We start from the raw sequence: 17,106 nt of genomic DNA, 5'->3' as shown, positions 1-17,106 counted from the left end.
CACACGTGTGTCTTTTTGATTAAAAAAACATCATCTTTATCAGGATCAGTCATGTTTTTCCATGTTTTGTGACAGATTGACACCAGTTCTTGTGAATGGAATGAAATACTCTGAAATTGACATAATCCTGTTGAAGGTCAGTTTCTCACTCTCTGGTTTTAAAGCCTCTTTTTTAGTATCAGCTGTTGTGACATTTTTATATGCCACCCCAAACAGAAGTGAAACATAAAACACACATCTGTGGATCAGACTGTAGCAAATAGACTAAATAAAACACCTGTGATTTGTCATTGAGTTCATGCGCCCAACCAACATGTGATTTGGTTACGACGCTAAACCACATTAAAATAACCCCACATTGTCCTGTGGTTTACATTTGGCTGTCATATACAAATTAGTAGCACTTTATTCTCCCTATCTCTGTCTTTCATGTTAAGATACTTGAGTTCTAAAGCATCTAGTTAGCTAAATGAAGGAAATGAACTATCAGAGTTTAAAAAAATATATATTTATAATAATAAATTATAGGTACAAATTTTGTGTTGTGCATTCCTACACAGACCCTCTCAGACTTTTATAATGTGGACACAACACTGTCAGACAAATCGTTTGTCAAAAGACAACTCGAAAACTTAATCTCTTAATAAGTAAATGATTTTCAGGGTGATGTTGAGGAGGATGAAGCAATCCCAGACAATGAGCAGGACATTCGCCCAAGGTTCCATCGCTCACGCACCGTTGCCCAACAACACGAGGGAGGAGACTCCATTGAGGACGAGGAGGATGATGAAGACGATTTGGATGACGATGAAACTATTTCAGACTGGAACTTGAGTAAGAAACGGTGAAGTTTAGAAATGACAGACTCAGCCAAGTCCTCAACGTTTGCTCGTGTCTTCATTGTTTTTTCTGATGCGTGTAGGGAAATGTTCTGCAGCTGCACTGGATGTCTTGGCCAATGTTTTCAGAGATGATTTGCTGTTGCATATTCTTCCTCTACTGAAAGAACTACTGTTCCATCCAGAGTGGCTTATTAAGGAGTCTGGCATACTTGTACTGGGAGCCATTGCTGAAGGTATTCAGAAATTACACACAAACGCATAATATGAATCACACAAAGCAAAGGATTAGCATTTAAAAAGAGAAACTGAAGTCTTGAAAATACCTACACTACCAAAAAAGTTTAAAATGTTTTTGAAAGAAATCTTTGTTCACCAAGGCTGCATTTATTTATCTTGATCATAAATACAGTAAAAACAGTAATATTGTGAAATATTATTACAATTCAAAATAACTGTTTTCTATTTTAACATATTTTAAAATAAATTTGATTTATTCATGTGATGGCATCATTAATCTAGTCTTCAGTGTCACATGATCTTTCTTAAATCATTCTGCTCAATAAATATTTCTTATTATGAATGTTGAAAACAGCTGTGCTGACAAATTATTTTATGGGAACCGTATATTTCCTGAATTCTTTCATTAATGGACATTTTATCAAAATCAAAATCTTTGTTTATCTTTATTGTGACGTTTGTGCAATTTAAAGGGTCCATGCAGAAAAAAAGTATTTATTTCTTTAAATGAATCTTATTGACCCCAACTTTTGGACTGTATTATATATGTATACTTTTTGTTTAACAAATAAATACAAATTTATATCTTAACTGGGTAATACTTTATTTAATGCATTTGTGTTACACAAATTACGCGTCACTTTAGTTAATTACTGTACTAATGAAAAAATTTGTAATTACTAGCAACTTCAAAAAAATAATTGCACAACAAGTACATATAGTTAATTAGAATGAATATATTAATAAAGTGCTACCTCAATCTCTCTTCTTTTGACAAGTATTTTCTTTCTTTTCTTTAGGCTGCATGCAGGGGATGATCGCCTACTTGCCAGAGTTGATTCCACATCTGGTACAGTGTCTCTCTGATAAGAAGGCGCTGGTTCGATCCATCACTTGCTGGACTCTGAGCCGCTATGCACACTGGGTTGTGAGCCAGCCCCCCGACACCTACCTCAAACCGCTCATGACTGAACTGCTCAAACGGATACTTGACAGCAACAAACGCGTCCAAGAGGCCGCCTGCAGGTGAGCATGTGTCACAATATTGTATGTCTTGTTTAAAGATCACCTGAGATCTCTTTTTATCCTCTTTTAATCTCTGACTCTTCCTCTTCCTCCCACAGTGCCTTTGCTACTCTTGAAGAGGAGGCTTGCACTGAGCTGGTGCCGTACCTTGCTTATATTTTGGACACGTTGGTCTTTGCTTTTAGTAAATACCAGCACAAGAACCTACTCATTCTCTATGATGCCATTGGGACTCTGGCTGACTCTGTGGGCCACCATCTCAACAAACCAGTAATTGCACGATCAAATAAACACAAACTCTTTATTTTTCAAACATATACAGTAGAGGAAGAACATTTGAATTAAAATAAACTATTTGTAATTTAAGTATTTAATATAATTATAATCAACATTTCTCTTGCTTTGTCTGCCAGTAATTTTTCAGTAACTGCCTGTGTATGTCTAATAAACACACGGATGACTTCTGTATGTGTGTTGTTGTTGTTGTTCACACGCACTGTGCTCTATTTGCAGGAATATATTCAGATGCTGATGCCTCCATTGATACAAAAATGGAACCAGCTAAAAGATGAAGATAAAGACCTCTTTCCCTTACTGGAGGTAGTGATCTAACATTTCATTTATGTAAACTACCGTTCAGAGCTTTGGGGTCCGTAAGATTTTTTAAAAAGTCTCTTATGCTCAGCAATTCTGCATTTATTTGATAACAAATACAGTACTGTTGCTAAATATTATTAAAATAAAAAAATATGATTGAGTTTGAATGATTGAAAATACAATTATCAAATATGATTTATTCCTGATATGGCAAAGCTGACTTTTCATCATGATCCTTCAGAAATCATTCTAATGTTCTAAGTTTCCTTGATGAATAGATACTTAAAAAGAACAGCATTTTGAAATAAAAACCTTTTGTAACATTATAAATGTTTTACTCACTTTTGGTCAATTTAATGCATCCTTTCTAAAACGTGCAGAAAAAAAAGGACTAATTCAGCAGAAGTCAGAGGAAACCAAATATTTGTATTGTTTCGAATTTTGTATGTCAGTGTATGTCCTTGATGGTTGTGATTCAGAACAAGATCCTTATCATTCTATGTTCATTTCTCTTTTAGTGTCTCTCGTCTGTGGCCACTGCCCTTCAGAGTGGCTTCCTGCCATACTGTGAGCCTGTCTACCAACGCTGCGTCAACCTGGTCCAGAAAACACTCGCCCATGCCGTGGTGAGAGACCACTTATACATCAAGCATTCCGTAAATCTCTCTGTAAAACTGTTAGCTTAAAGAAAATACTGGAGAGTGAAAAGTGTGCAAAAGGAGAAACGGGCATAATTTAAAAACATTGTTTTATCCCAACATAGTGGATATCACATGATCTCTCTTTATCTCTTTATCTGTCACACAGCTTCACCAGACGCAGCCTGAGTTTTATGAAGCTCCTGATAAAGATTTCATGATTGTGGCTCTGGATCTGCTCAGCGGATTAGCAGAGGGTCTCGGCGGGAACATTGAACAGCTTGTTGCCCGTAGCAACATTCTCACTCTCATGTACCAGTGCATGCAGGTAACTAAACAGCATAACAATACTTTGTGGTTTGTGTTTAGCATAATATAACTAACAGTACTTCAACAATATAATTTGGTTGTTTCACACTTCATTTGGTTGCTTTGTCCAAACCCAAATTCAATTCCTCTCTCATCAGTTCCCTTTCTAACGGGAACTCGCACGGCTTTCCCATAGTGTCCTAGGACGCAGTGTCTTGTTCCTCTTCTCAGTGAACCATGGTTGTATTTGTAACCCGAGACGGTCTCGGTTCATTTACGCTAATGTTCAAAAGTTTGGAGTCTGTAAGATTTTTTTCATGTTTTTGAAATAAGTATCTTATGCTCACCATGGCTGCAGTAATACTGTGTAATATAATTCAATTTATTTCTATTTTAAAATGTGATTTATATCTGTAATGTCACATTTTTTCGTCAGTGTCACATGATCCTTCAGAAATTATTCTAACATGATGATTTAGTGCTTAAATAACATTTATTATTATTATCAATGTAGAAAACATTTTTATATTTAACAGTTAATATTTTAGTGGATACCATGATTTAAAAAAAAATATTATTATGTGATGAATTGAGAGCATTTATTTTAAAAAGAAATCTGTGGTAACATTATAAATGTCTTTACTGTCACTTTCGGTCAGTTTAGTGTGAATAACGTATTAATTTCTTTCAAAAACAAAAATCTTGCTGATCCAAAACTTATGAAAGGTAGTGTACTTTCGGTCTGAATCATGGTGTGTTTGTGCCACAGTGAGTTTAACCATGCTAACTGTATGAAATTAGGACGGCTCACTTTTCATACCAATTCCGAACCAGACTCCAGTCTACCTGTTTATATTGAGTAAAGAAAAAAGGCTTGCAAAAACCGTTTTAGCTTTGTAAAAATGAACGGTCTTTTGATTTTTGTATTTTCAAAGGATAAAATGCCAGAGGTTCGACAGAGTTCTTTTGCCCTGTTGGGAGATTTGACCAAAGCCTGTTTCCAACATGTCAAACCTTGCATTGGTATGTGGTTTCACATATTCCCTGACACTTTCTCAATTTCCTCCATTTCGGTTTACCTTCAGGAACTTTTTGTTTGTTTGTTTGTTTGTTTGTTTGTTTGATTGTGTTAATCTCTACTTTTTAGCTAACTTCATGCCTATCTTAGGCACTAACCTGAACCCAGAATTGATATCAGTCTGCAATAATGCAACATGGGCCATTGGAGAGATATCGATTCAAATGGGTGAGAGTTTCATCATCATCTTCAGGTATTGATTTCACTGATTTCATTATACCTTTAAGGTTAACATGCTATTTATCTCTCTGCTCAGGTTCTGAGATGCAGCCTTATGTCCCGATGGTTTTACAGCAGCTTGTGGAGATCATAAACAGACCCAACACACCCAAGACTCTGCTGGAGAATACAGGTACCATATGAGGGGTGCTAGACCAGGCTGACCCCTCACAAGAGGTTTCCGCCCTCTTTCTTTCCCAAACTCTCCCAGTCCCCGTTCTGCAGTGCTTATTAATCTCCATACAAACTCCAGGAAGTGGACCTTACAAGGTTTGATAAAGGTTTTAATATAACTTGATGTGAATATTAGCTAACTAACTAACTGGGTAATGAATAAGAATAAGAGCAAATTTAATGCTCATTTTTTCTATATACAAAGTTAGTTGCCTCAGCATATCCTGTCTTCAGAAATGAACAGACCTTGTAACAGTCCAGCCATGGTATTTACTGAAGTAGATTAATAAAACGGTGAATTCCATGTTAGCAAGTAGAGTTAATATCACTGTAATAAAGTTACAAGCATCAGTCAGTGAGATTACAAACAATGATAAATGTAAAACAGCCATGAAAGGAATATTAAGACCTGCTGTCTTTGATTTGAATGTTTTTTTTTTACTTGAAAATGTTAACTTTAAATAGTATTTTTTTCCCCTTTTAATTCAGAAAAAACGTCTAAACTCAAACTAAATCTGTTTTGTAGTGTTTAGATGAATGTATAGCACCTGTACCTCACAAAATATATCCCAGTTACACTCCACTCTAATTGGACTGCTCAAATTGAAGCTCTAGTCTGAGCCGTAATGGCCGCCGACATTGATGCCTTTTTTAAATGAGGGTGAAGTGTAATGCTCCTAACATACTCCCAAAGAAACAAGGGTACTTGTAGATGTGTTCCTGTTTGTCGATTTATTTCTGTTGTTTTAGTTACTTTTCTTTTTCAATGTGAATGCATATCTGCCAATAGATGTTGAATGTTGTTTAGTCAAGGACGGCTAATGTTTGATGCAGGATTGCTGATGTCTTGATTATTAATGTCACAAAGACTAAGACCTTTTAAAAAATTAAAAGTAAGCATGTGGCATAGGCAAATCCCCACTGACTATTTTTATGAGTCAGTTTCAAGTGTGAGTCTTTTAACTCACTACTGTTCAAACGTTTGGGGTCAGTAAGATAAATTAATGAATACTTTTATTTAGCAAGGATGCATTAAATTAATCAAAAGTGACAGCAAAGGCTTAAAAATTCTGTTCTGTAAATTCTGTTTTTCTGAACGTTCTGTACAAAGAATCCTGAAAAAACAAATCGCAATTCTGTTTCCGCAAAAAATGCTAAGCTGCCCAACTGTTTTCAACATTGATAATAATAAGAAATTGATAAAAATAATGATTTCTGAAGGATCACGTGACCCTAAAGACTGGAGCAAGGGCTTCTGAAAATTTCAGCTTTGCCATCACAAAAATAAAATAAATTTTGAAATATATAAAAATAATATTTGTATTTATACATTTTATTTATAAAAATGTAATATTTCACAATATTATTGTTTTTTTTTACTGTATTTTCGATCAAATAAAGGCATCCTTGGTGAGCATAAGAGACTTTGAAAAAAACATTGAAAAGATCTGTCCAACCCCAAACTTTTGAACAGTAGTCGATCTCTTCATTATGGTGCAGGTTTGATATCATTAATATTATGATGTTGAGTTTATCTACTAATTAATATAATAATGGTGGACAGTGTTTAACTGTGAATCAGCCCATCCTGCACTGAACTGCGTTCTCTAATGAGCCAATCATCTGCTTTCTGCATGTCTCATTGGACTGTTCATAAATGCCTGTCTTTAATGAGAATGTTGCATAGTTTTGTGTCTCTTAAACTTAGGTCTCCCTCCTCTGTGCCTCTTAAGATCCTGGTGGAATCTAGTCCTCTCCATGTAGTTCACTTGCCGTAATATGCATTACTTAAAGAGACAGAAAGAAAGACAAGACTTTTCTGTTCTACTGAAGAATTTTTTGTGAGTTTAAGGGAGAAAATCTTATAAAACAAGATTGTTTTCTATAGTCTTCATCTCTAAAACAGGGATTTGGGGGGGATATCAATCATTATGGTTATGTAGTTACATAAATTTGGCTGACACTGAAAGTTTCTCTGAGCTGTAAAGAAGCTGTGTTTTCTAAGACTCCTCCCTTAAACGAGATCTATGTTTTTTAGTGTCATATTTTTACATTTGACCCTGTAGTCTGGGGCTGTGAAGAGCACTAGTGAAATCTTGTGTTTATTCTCATACACAGATTCTGTTGAGTTCTGTTTCTGAGTTGTCTGTTTGTTTGTTTGTTTGTTTGTTTGTTTCTTTTTGTTTTCTCCTCCCCCCTCATTCGCTCATGTCTTGGTTGGCGTTTGGTGCTGTATAACCGTGATTGCGTTACCTTAGCAATAACAATTGGTCGTCTTGGTTACGTTTGTCCTCAAGAGGTGGCACCCATGCTACAGCAGTTTATAAGACCCTGGTGTGTATTATTCAATCTTTTATTTCATTCATTTCCTCTTTATGTCTATCTTCTGGCTTTTCTCCCTATAATTTCTCTCTCTCTCTCTCTCTCTCTCTCTCTCTCTCTCTCTCTCTCTCTCTCTCTCTCTGTCTCTCTCTTTCTTTCTTTCTTTCTTTCTTTCTTTCTTTCTTTCTTTCTTTCTTTCTTTCTTTCTTTCTTTCTTTCTTTCTTTCTTTCTTTCTTTCTTTCTTTCTGTCTTTCTTTCTGTCTTTCTCTCACTCGCTCAGTTTCTCTCCAAACCTTGTCCCAGTGTTCTTGAAAAGGCTCCTGCTTTTCTTCATGTCTTGCGCTAGTATAGACACATCCAGAGTTGTATATGCAAAGCATACAATTTCGCTAGGATAATATTAATATCTTCCTGCCATGCAAGAAGACACAGTAGGAGGCCTATTCAATACATTTGAGAGAAGGCATCCCTCTCTTTCGCTCTACCTTTCTCTCTGTTCTGTATGATTCAGTCTAAATCATTGCCAACCATGTGACTAACCCTGTCCCTCTAGGTCTTGTTGTTTAATTTGCCTCAGTAGCACCTTCATGTATTCTCAATTGATTTATTTCAGTTTTCACTTCTGTTTTCGTCTTTTATTGTCGCTATCTAACTACTAATTGAGTGCATGGGGTAATATCAAATGCTTGCTGGTTTATCACTAGTTATCTATGGATAAAAAAGAAGATAAATTAGTATTTTCCCTCCCCATTAGATGTGGAGTCTTTAAGCTGCATGATTCTATCCCAGAATGCCTGCCCCAAAATGTGCACTAGTTTAACTCCATAAACTAGCAGCTGACAGAATACATGGTGCTATATAGACATTGTATTTGTTGTAAGCGTTGTACTTGTTCTTATACATAAGTAGGTTGTTTTATTTCGCAAAAGCAGCTGAAGATCTTTATAAACATTAACATAATTTCTAAAGAAGGTAGATGTATATGATTAAGAACCAATGATATTGATGCTAGAAAAAATAAGATTGAAATTTTCTGTAAAATTATTGTGTCATTGTCAGGAAATATTGCAACAAGCTGAACTCCTCTGGTAATCCCGAAAGCTAATTTTCGGTTTCAACAAGGAATGTTTTCATTACAAAGAAGATAAAAATGTTGGTTTCTCGATTGACCAATCTCTGTGATTTAAAACGTTTGCTCGTCCCAAGGTGCTCTGAGGTGATAGTCATGATATTGTGTTGATTATGTGTTAGTCCACAAGCAAACTAACCGCACAGGCTTGTTATTTGAAAACTGGTTCTTCCCTTCACTAGGTGCACCTCTCTTCGCAATATAAGAGACAATGAAGAAAAAGACTCTGCGTTCAGAGGAATCTGCACCATGATCACGGTCAACCCTGGTGGTGTGGTGCAGGTATGGCACGATATTCTCAGTGATGTCTCTCTGAGTGCTCTGACAATCCAAAATGATCCTCTTTGTTTTCTTTACCATCCCTCTTCAGGACTTTATATTTTTCTGTGATGCTGTAGCATCCTGGATGAACCCAAAAGACGATCTTCGAGAAATGTTCTATAAGGTAGAACGCTATGTAAATATTTCAAATGAGTCTGTGAGTTGGGAAAAACCTTCAAGGTGATTGTGGACGCATGCTTCATACTTAAGTGCGTGTTCCCTGTTAGATCTTGCATGGGTTTAAGAACCAGGTTGGAGACGAGAATTGGAGACGCTTTTCTGACCAGTTTCCCCTTCCACTCAAAGAGAGACTTGCAGCCTTCTATGGGGTGTAGATGTTACCTGATTGAAGAGGTAATTTTCCATGAGAATTTCTAATCAAGACTCTCTATTAGAGGAGTGTGTCAAAACCTCTTTATAAGGCTATACTGCACTCAAATTTACCAAGCGTTCTTCATCGCAGTTTTTTTTAAATGTTTACTATATAAAAGCAAATGTTGTATAAATAGGCTAATAGTTATATATATATATATCCTTCAGAAATAATTCTAGTGTAATATGCTTATTTGCTGCTCAATATATATTTCTTATTATTATCAGTTTAGAAATCATTTTGTTACATTATAGGTGTCTTTACTGTGACTGTGATCAATTGAATGCATTCTTGCTGAATAAAAATATTAATTTCTTTAAAAAAAGAAATCCTACTGACCCCAAACTTTTGAACGGTAGAGTATATATTTTGCAGATATTTACAGAATTTAAAGTCAATTTAACTATTACTAATGATTTATTATGTTAATTACAGTGCTATGCATAAGTTTAGACACCCATGCTAAAGTTGACTAAAAAGAGGAATAAAAAATCATCTTTTGGAAATTGAACTTAATGCCTTAATTTAAAAAAATAGGAAAAATACAACCTTTAAGGACACCAATTTTCTTTGTGAATGAATAATGTATCGTAAATAAATAAATATTCTTCCTTACAATACAGGGTGCATAAGTTTGGACACCCCTACATAATCACATAGCCTTCACCATACCTAGAGATTGGCATGGAGTACTTTCCATAAGATCATCTCTCAATGCAAATCAAACCAGCTATTAGGCTAACTGAAATAAAACCATGCCAATCTCTAGGTATGGTGAAGGATATGTGATGATGTGGGGCTATTTTAATTCCAATGGCCAAGGGAACTTTATCAGGATGCATAGTATCCTGGATCCATGAAGTAACTGGCCTTTAAAAATAAAAATCTGCCTCCCTCTATGGGGATTTAACATAGGGGTGTCCAAACTTATGCACCCTGTATTTTAAGGAAGAATATTTATTTATTTACGATACATTATTCATTCACAAAGAAAATTGGTGTCCTTAAAGGTTGTATTTTTCCTATTTTTTTAAATTAAGGCATTAAGTTCAATTTCCAAAAGATGATTTTTTATTCCTCTTTTTAGTCAACTTTAGCATGGGTGTCTAAACTTATGCATAGCACTGTATTATACTCTGCAAACTCTATCCCATGCATGTTCATTTATTAAATATTTTGTGAAACTTTATTAATCTTTCAATTAGGGCTGTGAAACGATTAATCGCATCCAAAATAAAAGTTTGTGTTTACATAATTTGTGTGTACTGTGTATAATTATTTTGTATTTATAAATACACACATGCATGTATATATTATAGAAATATTAAATATTTTATATATAAATAACACATTTTTCTTAAATATATACATGCATGTGTGTGTATTTATATATACAAAATAATTATACACAGTACACACATACTGTACAGTATATTATGTAAACACCAACTTTTTATGTCGGATGCTATTAATCGCGATTAACCATTTCACAGCCCTACTTTCAATAAGATAGCTCAAATTTGATAAAATTCAAGTCCATTCTACAGATTTTCTCCCAATGAACAATATACATACCATTGCCAAACAAAGTGTTACTGATATCTACTTACTAATGATACTGTACATGTAACATGAATCTAATTTGATCTCTTTCTCTCTTGTTCTTCAGCTTATTCACTATGGGAGAGGATGGGAACCTCTGATACCCAGGGCATATGTTGCCCTTTACCTGGGGGGAAGGGTGGTCTAGCAGGGGAGGGAGTCATACGGCCCACTGGACCCCTGTAGATGGGGTGGGTGGGAAGTGTTAGCTAAGGCACTAGTCGACGACACCTCGCCAAGCCAAACCAAAATAGGGAGGAAAGCTTTTTCATCATGTCATAACAATCAACCATGAGGGTGAAAACAAAATACGTTGTTAGCGTTCATTCACCAGGGCACTTAATGTAACGGGACATCCAGGGGTAAAAAAAAAAAAACAATGACATGAAGATATGTGTAAACTCTGTATCGTTGCTCTCCTGACATAGGAAAGTGCCTGGAAAGCTCTGAAAGCTTAAAAAACAGGTTTTGTTTATTTTCTGGACTGTATCATTTAGAGGGGTGGGTGTGATGTAAATCTCAACTGGACGCTAAGCATAAGTTCCTTTGCATGGGGTGATGTAGGGTATATCTCGACTGCATGAAAGTGTGCAGACCGTATTTTGTGGGCCAGCTATGCACAGCAGTAGACAGTAAACATTCTAAAAACGTACCATATTTTAGACGCAACGTCTGAAAGGTAACAACGTAACTAGAAATGGAAGTCCTCTCATATCATTGATAGTGAAAAGGTTTACATCTTTAAACATTTTTCAACTGGCAGTGATGCGAAGATACAATAGGAATGACCGCATACATTTATTTATTATTTTCAAAAAAGTTCTTGGTAAATTACGTAAGCATGCGCAAAGCAAGAGAGAAGACTCCATATTAACACAGTGAAGATGTTTGAACAGTTTAAACATCTGATTTATTGCTCTCTACGAGGCTTTAATATCCCAGTCTCACTTTCCAGTGTGGCTTGACATGGATCCAAACTAGTGAACCCTAAACACACGTTTTGTTCATTTGAGACATCCGCAATTTCTTTTTGCTTAGTTTGCTCAGAGCATGATTTTGAAGTTGCTTGTAATATCTGTTTTGACTGATCAGGTTAATCTGGATGTTTAGTTGTTTGATTTGTGCATGTTGGTGGCCCAATGAGCAATCTGTTTTTCCTAGCCCCCCCACAAACTAGTTTCAATAATGTGTTTTTTTCCACACATACGCAATAGGTGACGTGTTTTCCATCCACATATTGCTTTTGTGACTATTATTTAGTTCCGTTACCTCGTGCATGAAGTTTAAAAAACGTCCCACGTTGTGTTGTGTGTAATCCTGGACAGTACAGTGCTTGTGGAGGCAGTATTTGTGTCCCTCATGTGAATAGTAGCAAGCCTTAAAATGTCTGAATGTATCCCAGAGTGTGAGGATTTCGGTATTAAGAACTTTGTGCTTAAAAGTTGCTGCCACTTTAGTCTCAAGACAGACACGACTGATGTTCATACTCATCTGGAGGCCCGTGAAATGGTTCTTTCAGGTATAAGTTAAGATCTGGATTCAAACTGAACCAGCTGAGAGGTCAGACATTTAAGGATGTACGCAGAGAAATGTTTTATAATTTTAGATCTGAACACCATGGGATACTGTCAGGTGTTTCTGAATCTGTGTTGTGCTGGTGTATTTATGCAAAGTGTTTTTATTTTCTTCAGTTTGTCTGTCACATTCCAGCTGTTTTACATTTGTAACCGATTAGAGAGGTCGGATATTCTTCTGACAAAAAACTATGAAAAGAACAAACAAAGAAACGAGATGTAGGCAGATATTATGAATGTTAAGTGTGTCGTCTTACACTTATGAATGCTGCTATGTGTTGTAACTTTCTACTTGAATATTTTATGTTGTAGAGACCTCAGGAGGTATGTTTACTTTTATTTTATTTTATTTTAATGTATGCCTTTCTCTGCTGTTCAGTCTCCCATGTTTCATAATAATAATAGAGCAATTCACTCTAATCCATTCTGCTGCTGGTGAATATCCTTTCTAACTGGCATATTTTGCCACTCTGTCTCCTCATAAAAGAATGTAAACTTTTTTTTAATTAGAGGAGATAAAATATTAGTTTGTAGACACTCATATAGCTTCATGTGGGGATAATTTTGAAGAAACTGGCCCTTATGTATGTGAACACTTGTTATTTATGAAATATAAATGCAGTATATACTGTAACGCCTTGAAGTTAAACTTGATTTTTCGGGGGGTGGGGGTATAAATACGGCCATGAGACTTGGAGATTACACAGTAATGAATCTAATTGTTTAACATTTTTTTCTCTGTCGTTTTCTTTTTGTGTACGATAAGTACAAAATGTAAAAATCTAAATGTTGTGTCCCCACCCTAGACTGCACCAACTGCTGTATAGTTATATGTGTGGAAATTAAGAAAATGTAATAATGAAGGAAACCTTTGCTCAAATGCTCCCTTTTCTGGTCCGAGAGCAATTTTATTTATAGTGATTTTTGACTTTTATTTTATAACCTGATTTTGAAGAAAGATTAAAATATAGAAAGTAATCATTTTTAGGGGCCACCAAATATTTTGGATCATGCAAAGAATATATATTGTACTGTAGAAATTTTGTAATGATATTTGTATGACATTGTTATGGACGTGAGTTTGTTCCACTGCTTGGATCTGTACATTGATAAGAATAAACCCTTTTCAAAAATCACTGAGTATGTTATTTGTCCAATGAATTTCAAAGGTATTACATATAAAGGTATATTGACTGGTTTGAAAATGCAGGCACTGATTCAAATACCTTTTTGTGTATGTTCTGGCCTTTTTTGGGGGTGGGGGTGGGGGTATTATCTGTAATACCAAGGAATATACCTACTACACAATTAATTTATACGTATCCTAAATTAAGGACATTTGATTGATACATCAGTTACTCATTACACTGTGACATTTCAATGACATCTCTAATATAATATTACCACTATTTGTAGTAGTATAATCCCATATGATTATTATACCAGTAAAGAGTAAAACAATTTTGAGTTTTGCAGTGTGGGACCACCATAGTGTGTGGGACATGAAAATTACACGATTGCATCATGGGAATGCAATTCTTGAAACTGCCACCAGCGTCACTGTTTCTTTATAACAATTATCTCAATGAAATACTGAACAAGTGGAGGGGTGAAACGCAAGTGAGGAGGTGGAGTCGTGTTCAGATCAGGGAGGAAAACCCAGCAGAAGAGCAGGAAAAAAGAGGAAAAAACACCAGACACAACAACATCGGGGGGAGGACGGTGGATTAACAGAGCCAACTGAGGCAATTCAAATTAAGAAAAGCGCCGCTGTGAAGAAGGGAGGACAGCAAGATGATAACGCCCTATTTCCTGGAAAATTTCTGGGTAGGTTGTTTATGTTGTGCTCTTATTTGGCTTTGCGGGTTAAAGACAACTCTTCAGGTCTATTCGTCTGTCATTCTTTACATTGGTATGATATGCTTGATTTCTGGGGCTGTTCTTCGTGTTTTGTTTCACACCGGCCATTGTTGGGATAATACCGGTAAACCATGTTCGAGGGAAGCACGAGAGCATACTGGCCTGTTGCCCCCTCACTTTTCTCGGAGAATCCCGTCCAGCTAGACCGGGGATTGGGCCTCATTACATCCATCTGACAGACAGCCCACTACGTTCCACCTCCGTTTAATCTGATTGGCTGTCGGCAACATCTTGGAATGTTAATGATCCTATTCTGCAACACCATTGAATGTTACGGCTGTCAATCACAATGCTGTCCTGCTCCAGTTCTTCCGTAATGAAGTTAGACTGGAGGCCAGAATGTTTAATAAAGTTTTGTGTAGAGATAAATAATTCATTCATATGTGAAACATGTAATGATTAGCCCTCGTCTCTATTCGTGTTTATCGCTTTACTATCAAGTTTTACCTCATCATAATATGCCTAATTTTCAGACTTATTTGCTTCTTAAAGGGACACATTAGATACAAATGATGTCATAACTTACTCAACCCAAGCATGCATAAGTTAAATACAACGCAAAATGAGATGTTAGGCAGATAATACAACCAAAAATTAACATTCTGTCATATTTAAATTTTAACCACTCTCATGTCATTCCAAACCTATATGGCTTTCTTTCTGCTGTGGAACTTAAAATAAGGTATTTTGTATAATGATTTTGGCCATACAGTGGAAGCAAATTTTCACCAAAATGGTTTGGTTGCCAATATTCTTTAAAATGTCTTTTCATAAGAGTGAGTAAATGACAATGTAAATTTTTGCTTAAACTGTAGATTTAACAATCTGCCTAACATCTAAGTTAGTCATACAGGTTTTGGAATGAGGGTGAGTAAAAGGAATTTTTGGGTTGACTTTCCATTTTTATGACTGACAGCCTTAGTCTATCACTTTCATTGCATATTTTTCTATTAATGAAAGGTGAACATTTTCTTCAGCATGTCACAGAAGACATATTTGTTTTACATTTTTGAGTTAATTATCACTTGCAGTAGACTGAAGGTGTGTGTGATCATGCGCAGCCTAGCTATCTTTATCGTCTCTTACATTCCACAGACATCAAGAAGAATCTAGTCACTATTTCCACAATGTACAATAAAAGTTATTGAGGGTTTTTGTTCTAATTAAAGTTAATTCATAACCTAAGTGACAGAATGGATCAAGCCTAATGCATTATGTGAGCATACCAGAAGAATCATCTGTTGTCATGTGCCGTATATGATCATGGTTTACCCATTAAACAGCATCTGACTGCCACAAGTGTTGAGCCGAGTAGGGTGAGAAAGTGTGCATTTGGAACCTGTGACTGTCAAATTGGGAGATGGGGGAGATGAAGAGAGATGAGGGATTGCAGATCTGTGGAGTCTTGTTCTCAATCAGGCCTTTGTGTCGAAGCCTCAGTGAAACAGGGACGCCTATGATCAGCTGTGTGCTTGTAATGCAGGGCACAGACATACACACATATACCCCTCACACATAGAGACACACTCCTTCACTGAAGCTGTCAAGCTCAAAACATTAATGCAGGGAAGGGGAAGGCTGGCAAAATAGTCTTGATATGTATCTGCCATGACATAATCATCTTTTGAAATGAATCTTCTTTGCCCTCCAGCGTCTGCCGCCCACAGTTGTGACAACTTACCCTAAACCACCCACACCAAAGTGGTGTGTGAAGGAAACCTCTTAGTCTCGTTTCCTACAGATAAATACATGTAACCACATATATTTCCTCTCATGCTGGAGAGCACGGTGTGATTTTTCTAGTGAGCTTTTGACCTTTGCTGATAAACATTCTCCTCTGTTGGTTTTGTTGGTGGTTGTTCAGACTTGTTACAGTCAGAACTAAAGACACCTGCTTACGGAAATGTAGGCTATCCGGTTGAGTCATACTGCGGATATTACCTTTTAGTTTCTAGGTCTCTCTCTAGGTCTTCATGAGAACTCATTATTTTCCTTTTTTTTATGTATGGTTATGTTAGTCATTTGTAGAGTCTAAAATGTCAGAACAGTTATTGATAACATTTACATGCACATCATTTTCCGATTACATTTACAGTCATTCATTTAGCTTTTATCCAAAGCCAATTACAAATGTGGAATGTCAAAAGCAATTTGTCATACAGCCAACAGTATTCATTGCATAGGCTAAATGCCATGTTTAGTAAAACTAGATGGTAAAATGCAGAAAAAAAATACGAGTTATTAAAGTCTATATTTTGTTTGCCTTTATTCTGGAAAGAACATATACATGCTCTTTGGATATTGCTACAGCCCGCTCGTTTAAGGCCGCAACATGAAAGAGGGATCAGACACGATATCTAATGCACATTGTTTTATTTAATTTAACAAATACTACAATAACTAACCATGAATAATAATAGGCTAAACATAAGTCTATGGATAATCAGGGAAACAAAGAAATAACAAATATAATAACCACAACAAAAATTTTAAGCTACATGAATGATATAAGACATGCATAAGAAACAAATGAGTAATAAGTCAGTAAGATGTTGCATCCTGATCCAGAGACACTCCTGGGAGAAACTATGCCTTAGGGACTGGGACTGCCTATTCCAAATGCAAACCAGAGCACCTATATATATAATCTACCGTAATCAGCTAATTATCAATTAACATGGGGAGCGAATCAGAAATTCCCATGCTCCGCCCCAAGTAAGGGGAAATCTCAGGGTCGTACTCGT

At 36.0% G+C, this 17,106-nt stretch overlaps 2 protein-coding genes across 13 annotated transcripts in view; both read left to right on the top strand.

Annotated features, from left to right (window-relative positions):
• Positions 1-13,577, top strand: part of tnpo1 (transportin 1) — a 31,740-nt gene extending 18,163 nt beyond the window's left edge. The window contains exons 9-24 of one of the 2 annotated variants that reach the window (XM_079608543.1): positions 76-136; positions 663-834; positions 923-1,075; positions 1,880-2,105; positions 2,204-2,375; positions 2,619-2,705; positions 3,221-3,328; positions 3,510-3,668; positions 4,585-4,672; positions 4,797-4,895; positions 4,984-5,079; positions 7,379-7,454; positions 8,755-8,854; positions 8,943-9,017; positions 9,121-9,247; positions 10,936-13,577. In XM_079608543.1, the coding sequence (XP_079464669.1) occupies positions 76-136; positions 663-834; positions 923-1,075; positions 1,880-2,105; positions 2,204-2,375; positions 2,619-2,705; positions 3,221-3,328; positions 3,510-3,668; positions 4,585-4,672; positions 4,797-4,895; positions 4,984-5,079; positions 7,379-7,454; positions 8,755-8,854; positions 8,943-9,017; positions 9,121-9,228 (1,780 nt within the window). In that variant the 3' untranslated portion in view covers positions 9,229-9,247; positions 10,936-13,577. The remainder of the gene's footprint in view (positions 1-75; positions 137-662; positions 835-922; positions 1,076-1,879; positions 2,106-2,203; positions 2,376-2,618; positions 2,706-3,220; positions 3,329-3,509; positions 3,669-4,584; positions 4,673-4,796; positions 4,896-4,983; positions 5,080-7,378; positions 7,455-8,754; positions 8,855-8,942; positions 9,018-9,120; positions 9,248-10,935) is intronic. The other variant, XR_013797032.1, reaches the window with a different exon arrangement.
• A 347-nt stretch (positions 13,578-13,924) lies between these two features.
• fcho2 (FCH and mu domain containing endocytic adaptor 2) overlaps positions 13,925-17,106 on the top strand; it is a 47,902-nt gene continuing 44,720 nt past the window's right edge. For all 11 annotated transcript variants that reach the window (XM_079608019.1, XM_079608027.1, XM_079608025.1 and 8 more), the window contains exon 1: positions 13,925-14,269. In XM_079608019.1, coding sequence (XP_079464145.1) covers positions 14,237-14,269 — 33 coding nt within the window. In that variant the 5' untranslated portion in view covers positions 13,925-14,236. The remainder of the gene's footprint in view (positions 14,270-17,106) is intronic.

This window comes from Phoxinus phoxinus (genome assembly GCF_949152265.1).
Source record: "Phoxinus phoxinus genome assembly, chromosome: 3".
Taxonomy (NCBI): domain Eukaryota; kingdom Metazoa; phylum Chordata; class Actinopteri; order Cypriniformes; family Leuciscidae; genus Phoxinus; species Phoxinus phoxinus.
The sequence above is the reverse complement of the archived record's forward strand: the minus strand, read 5'-3'. Positions and strand labels throughout refer to the sequence as shown.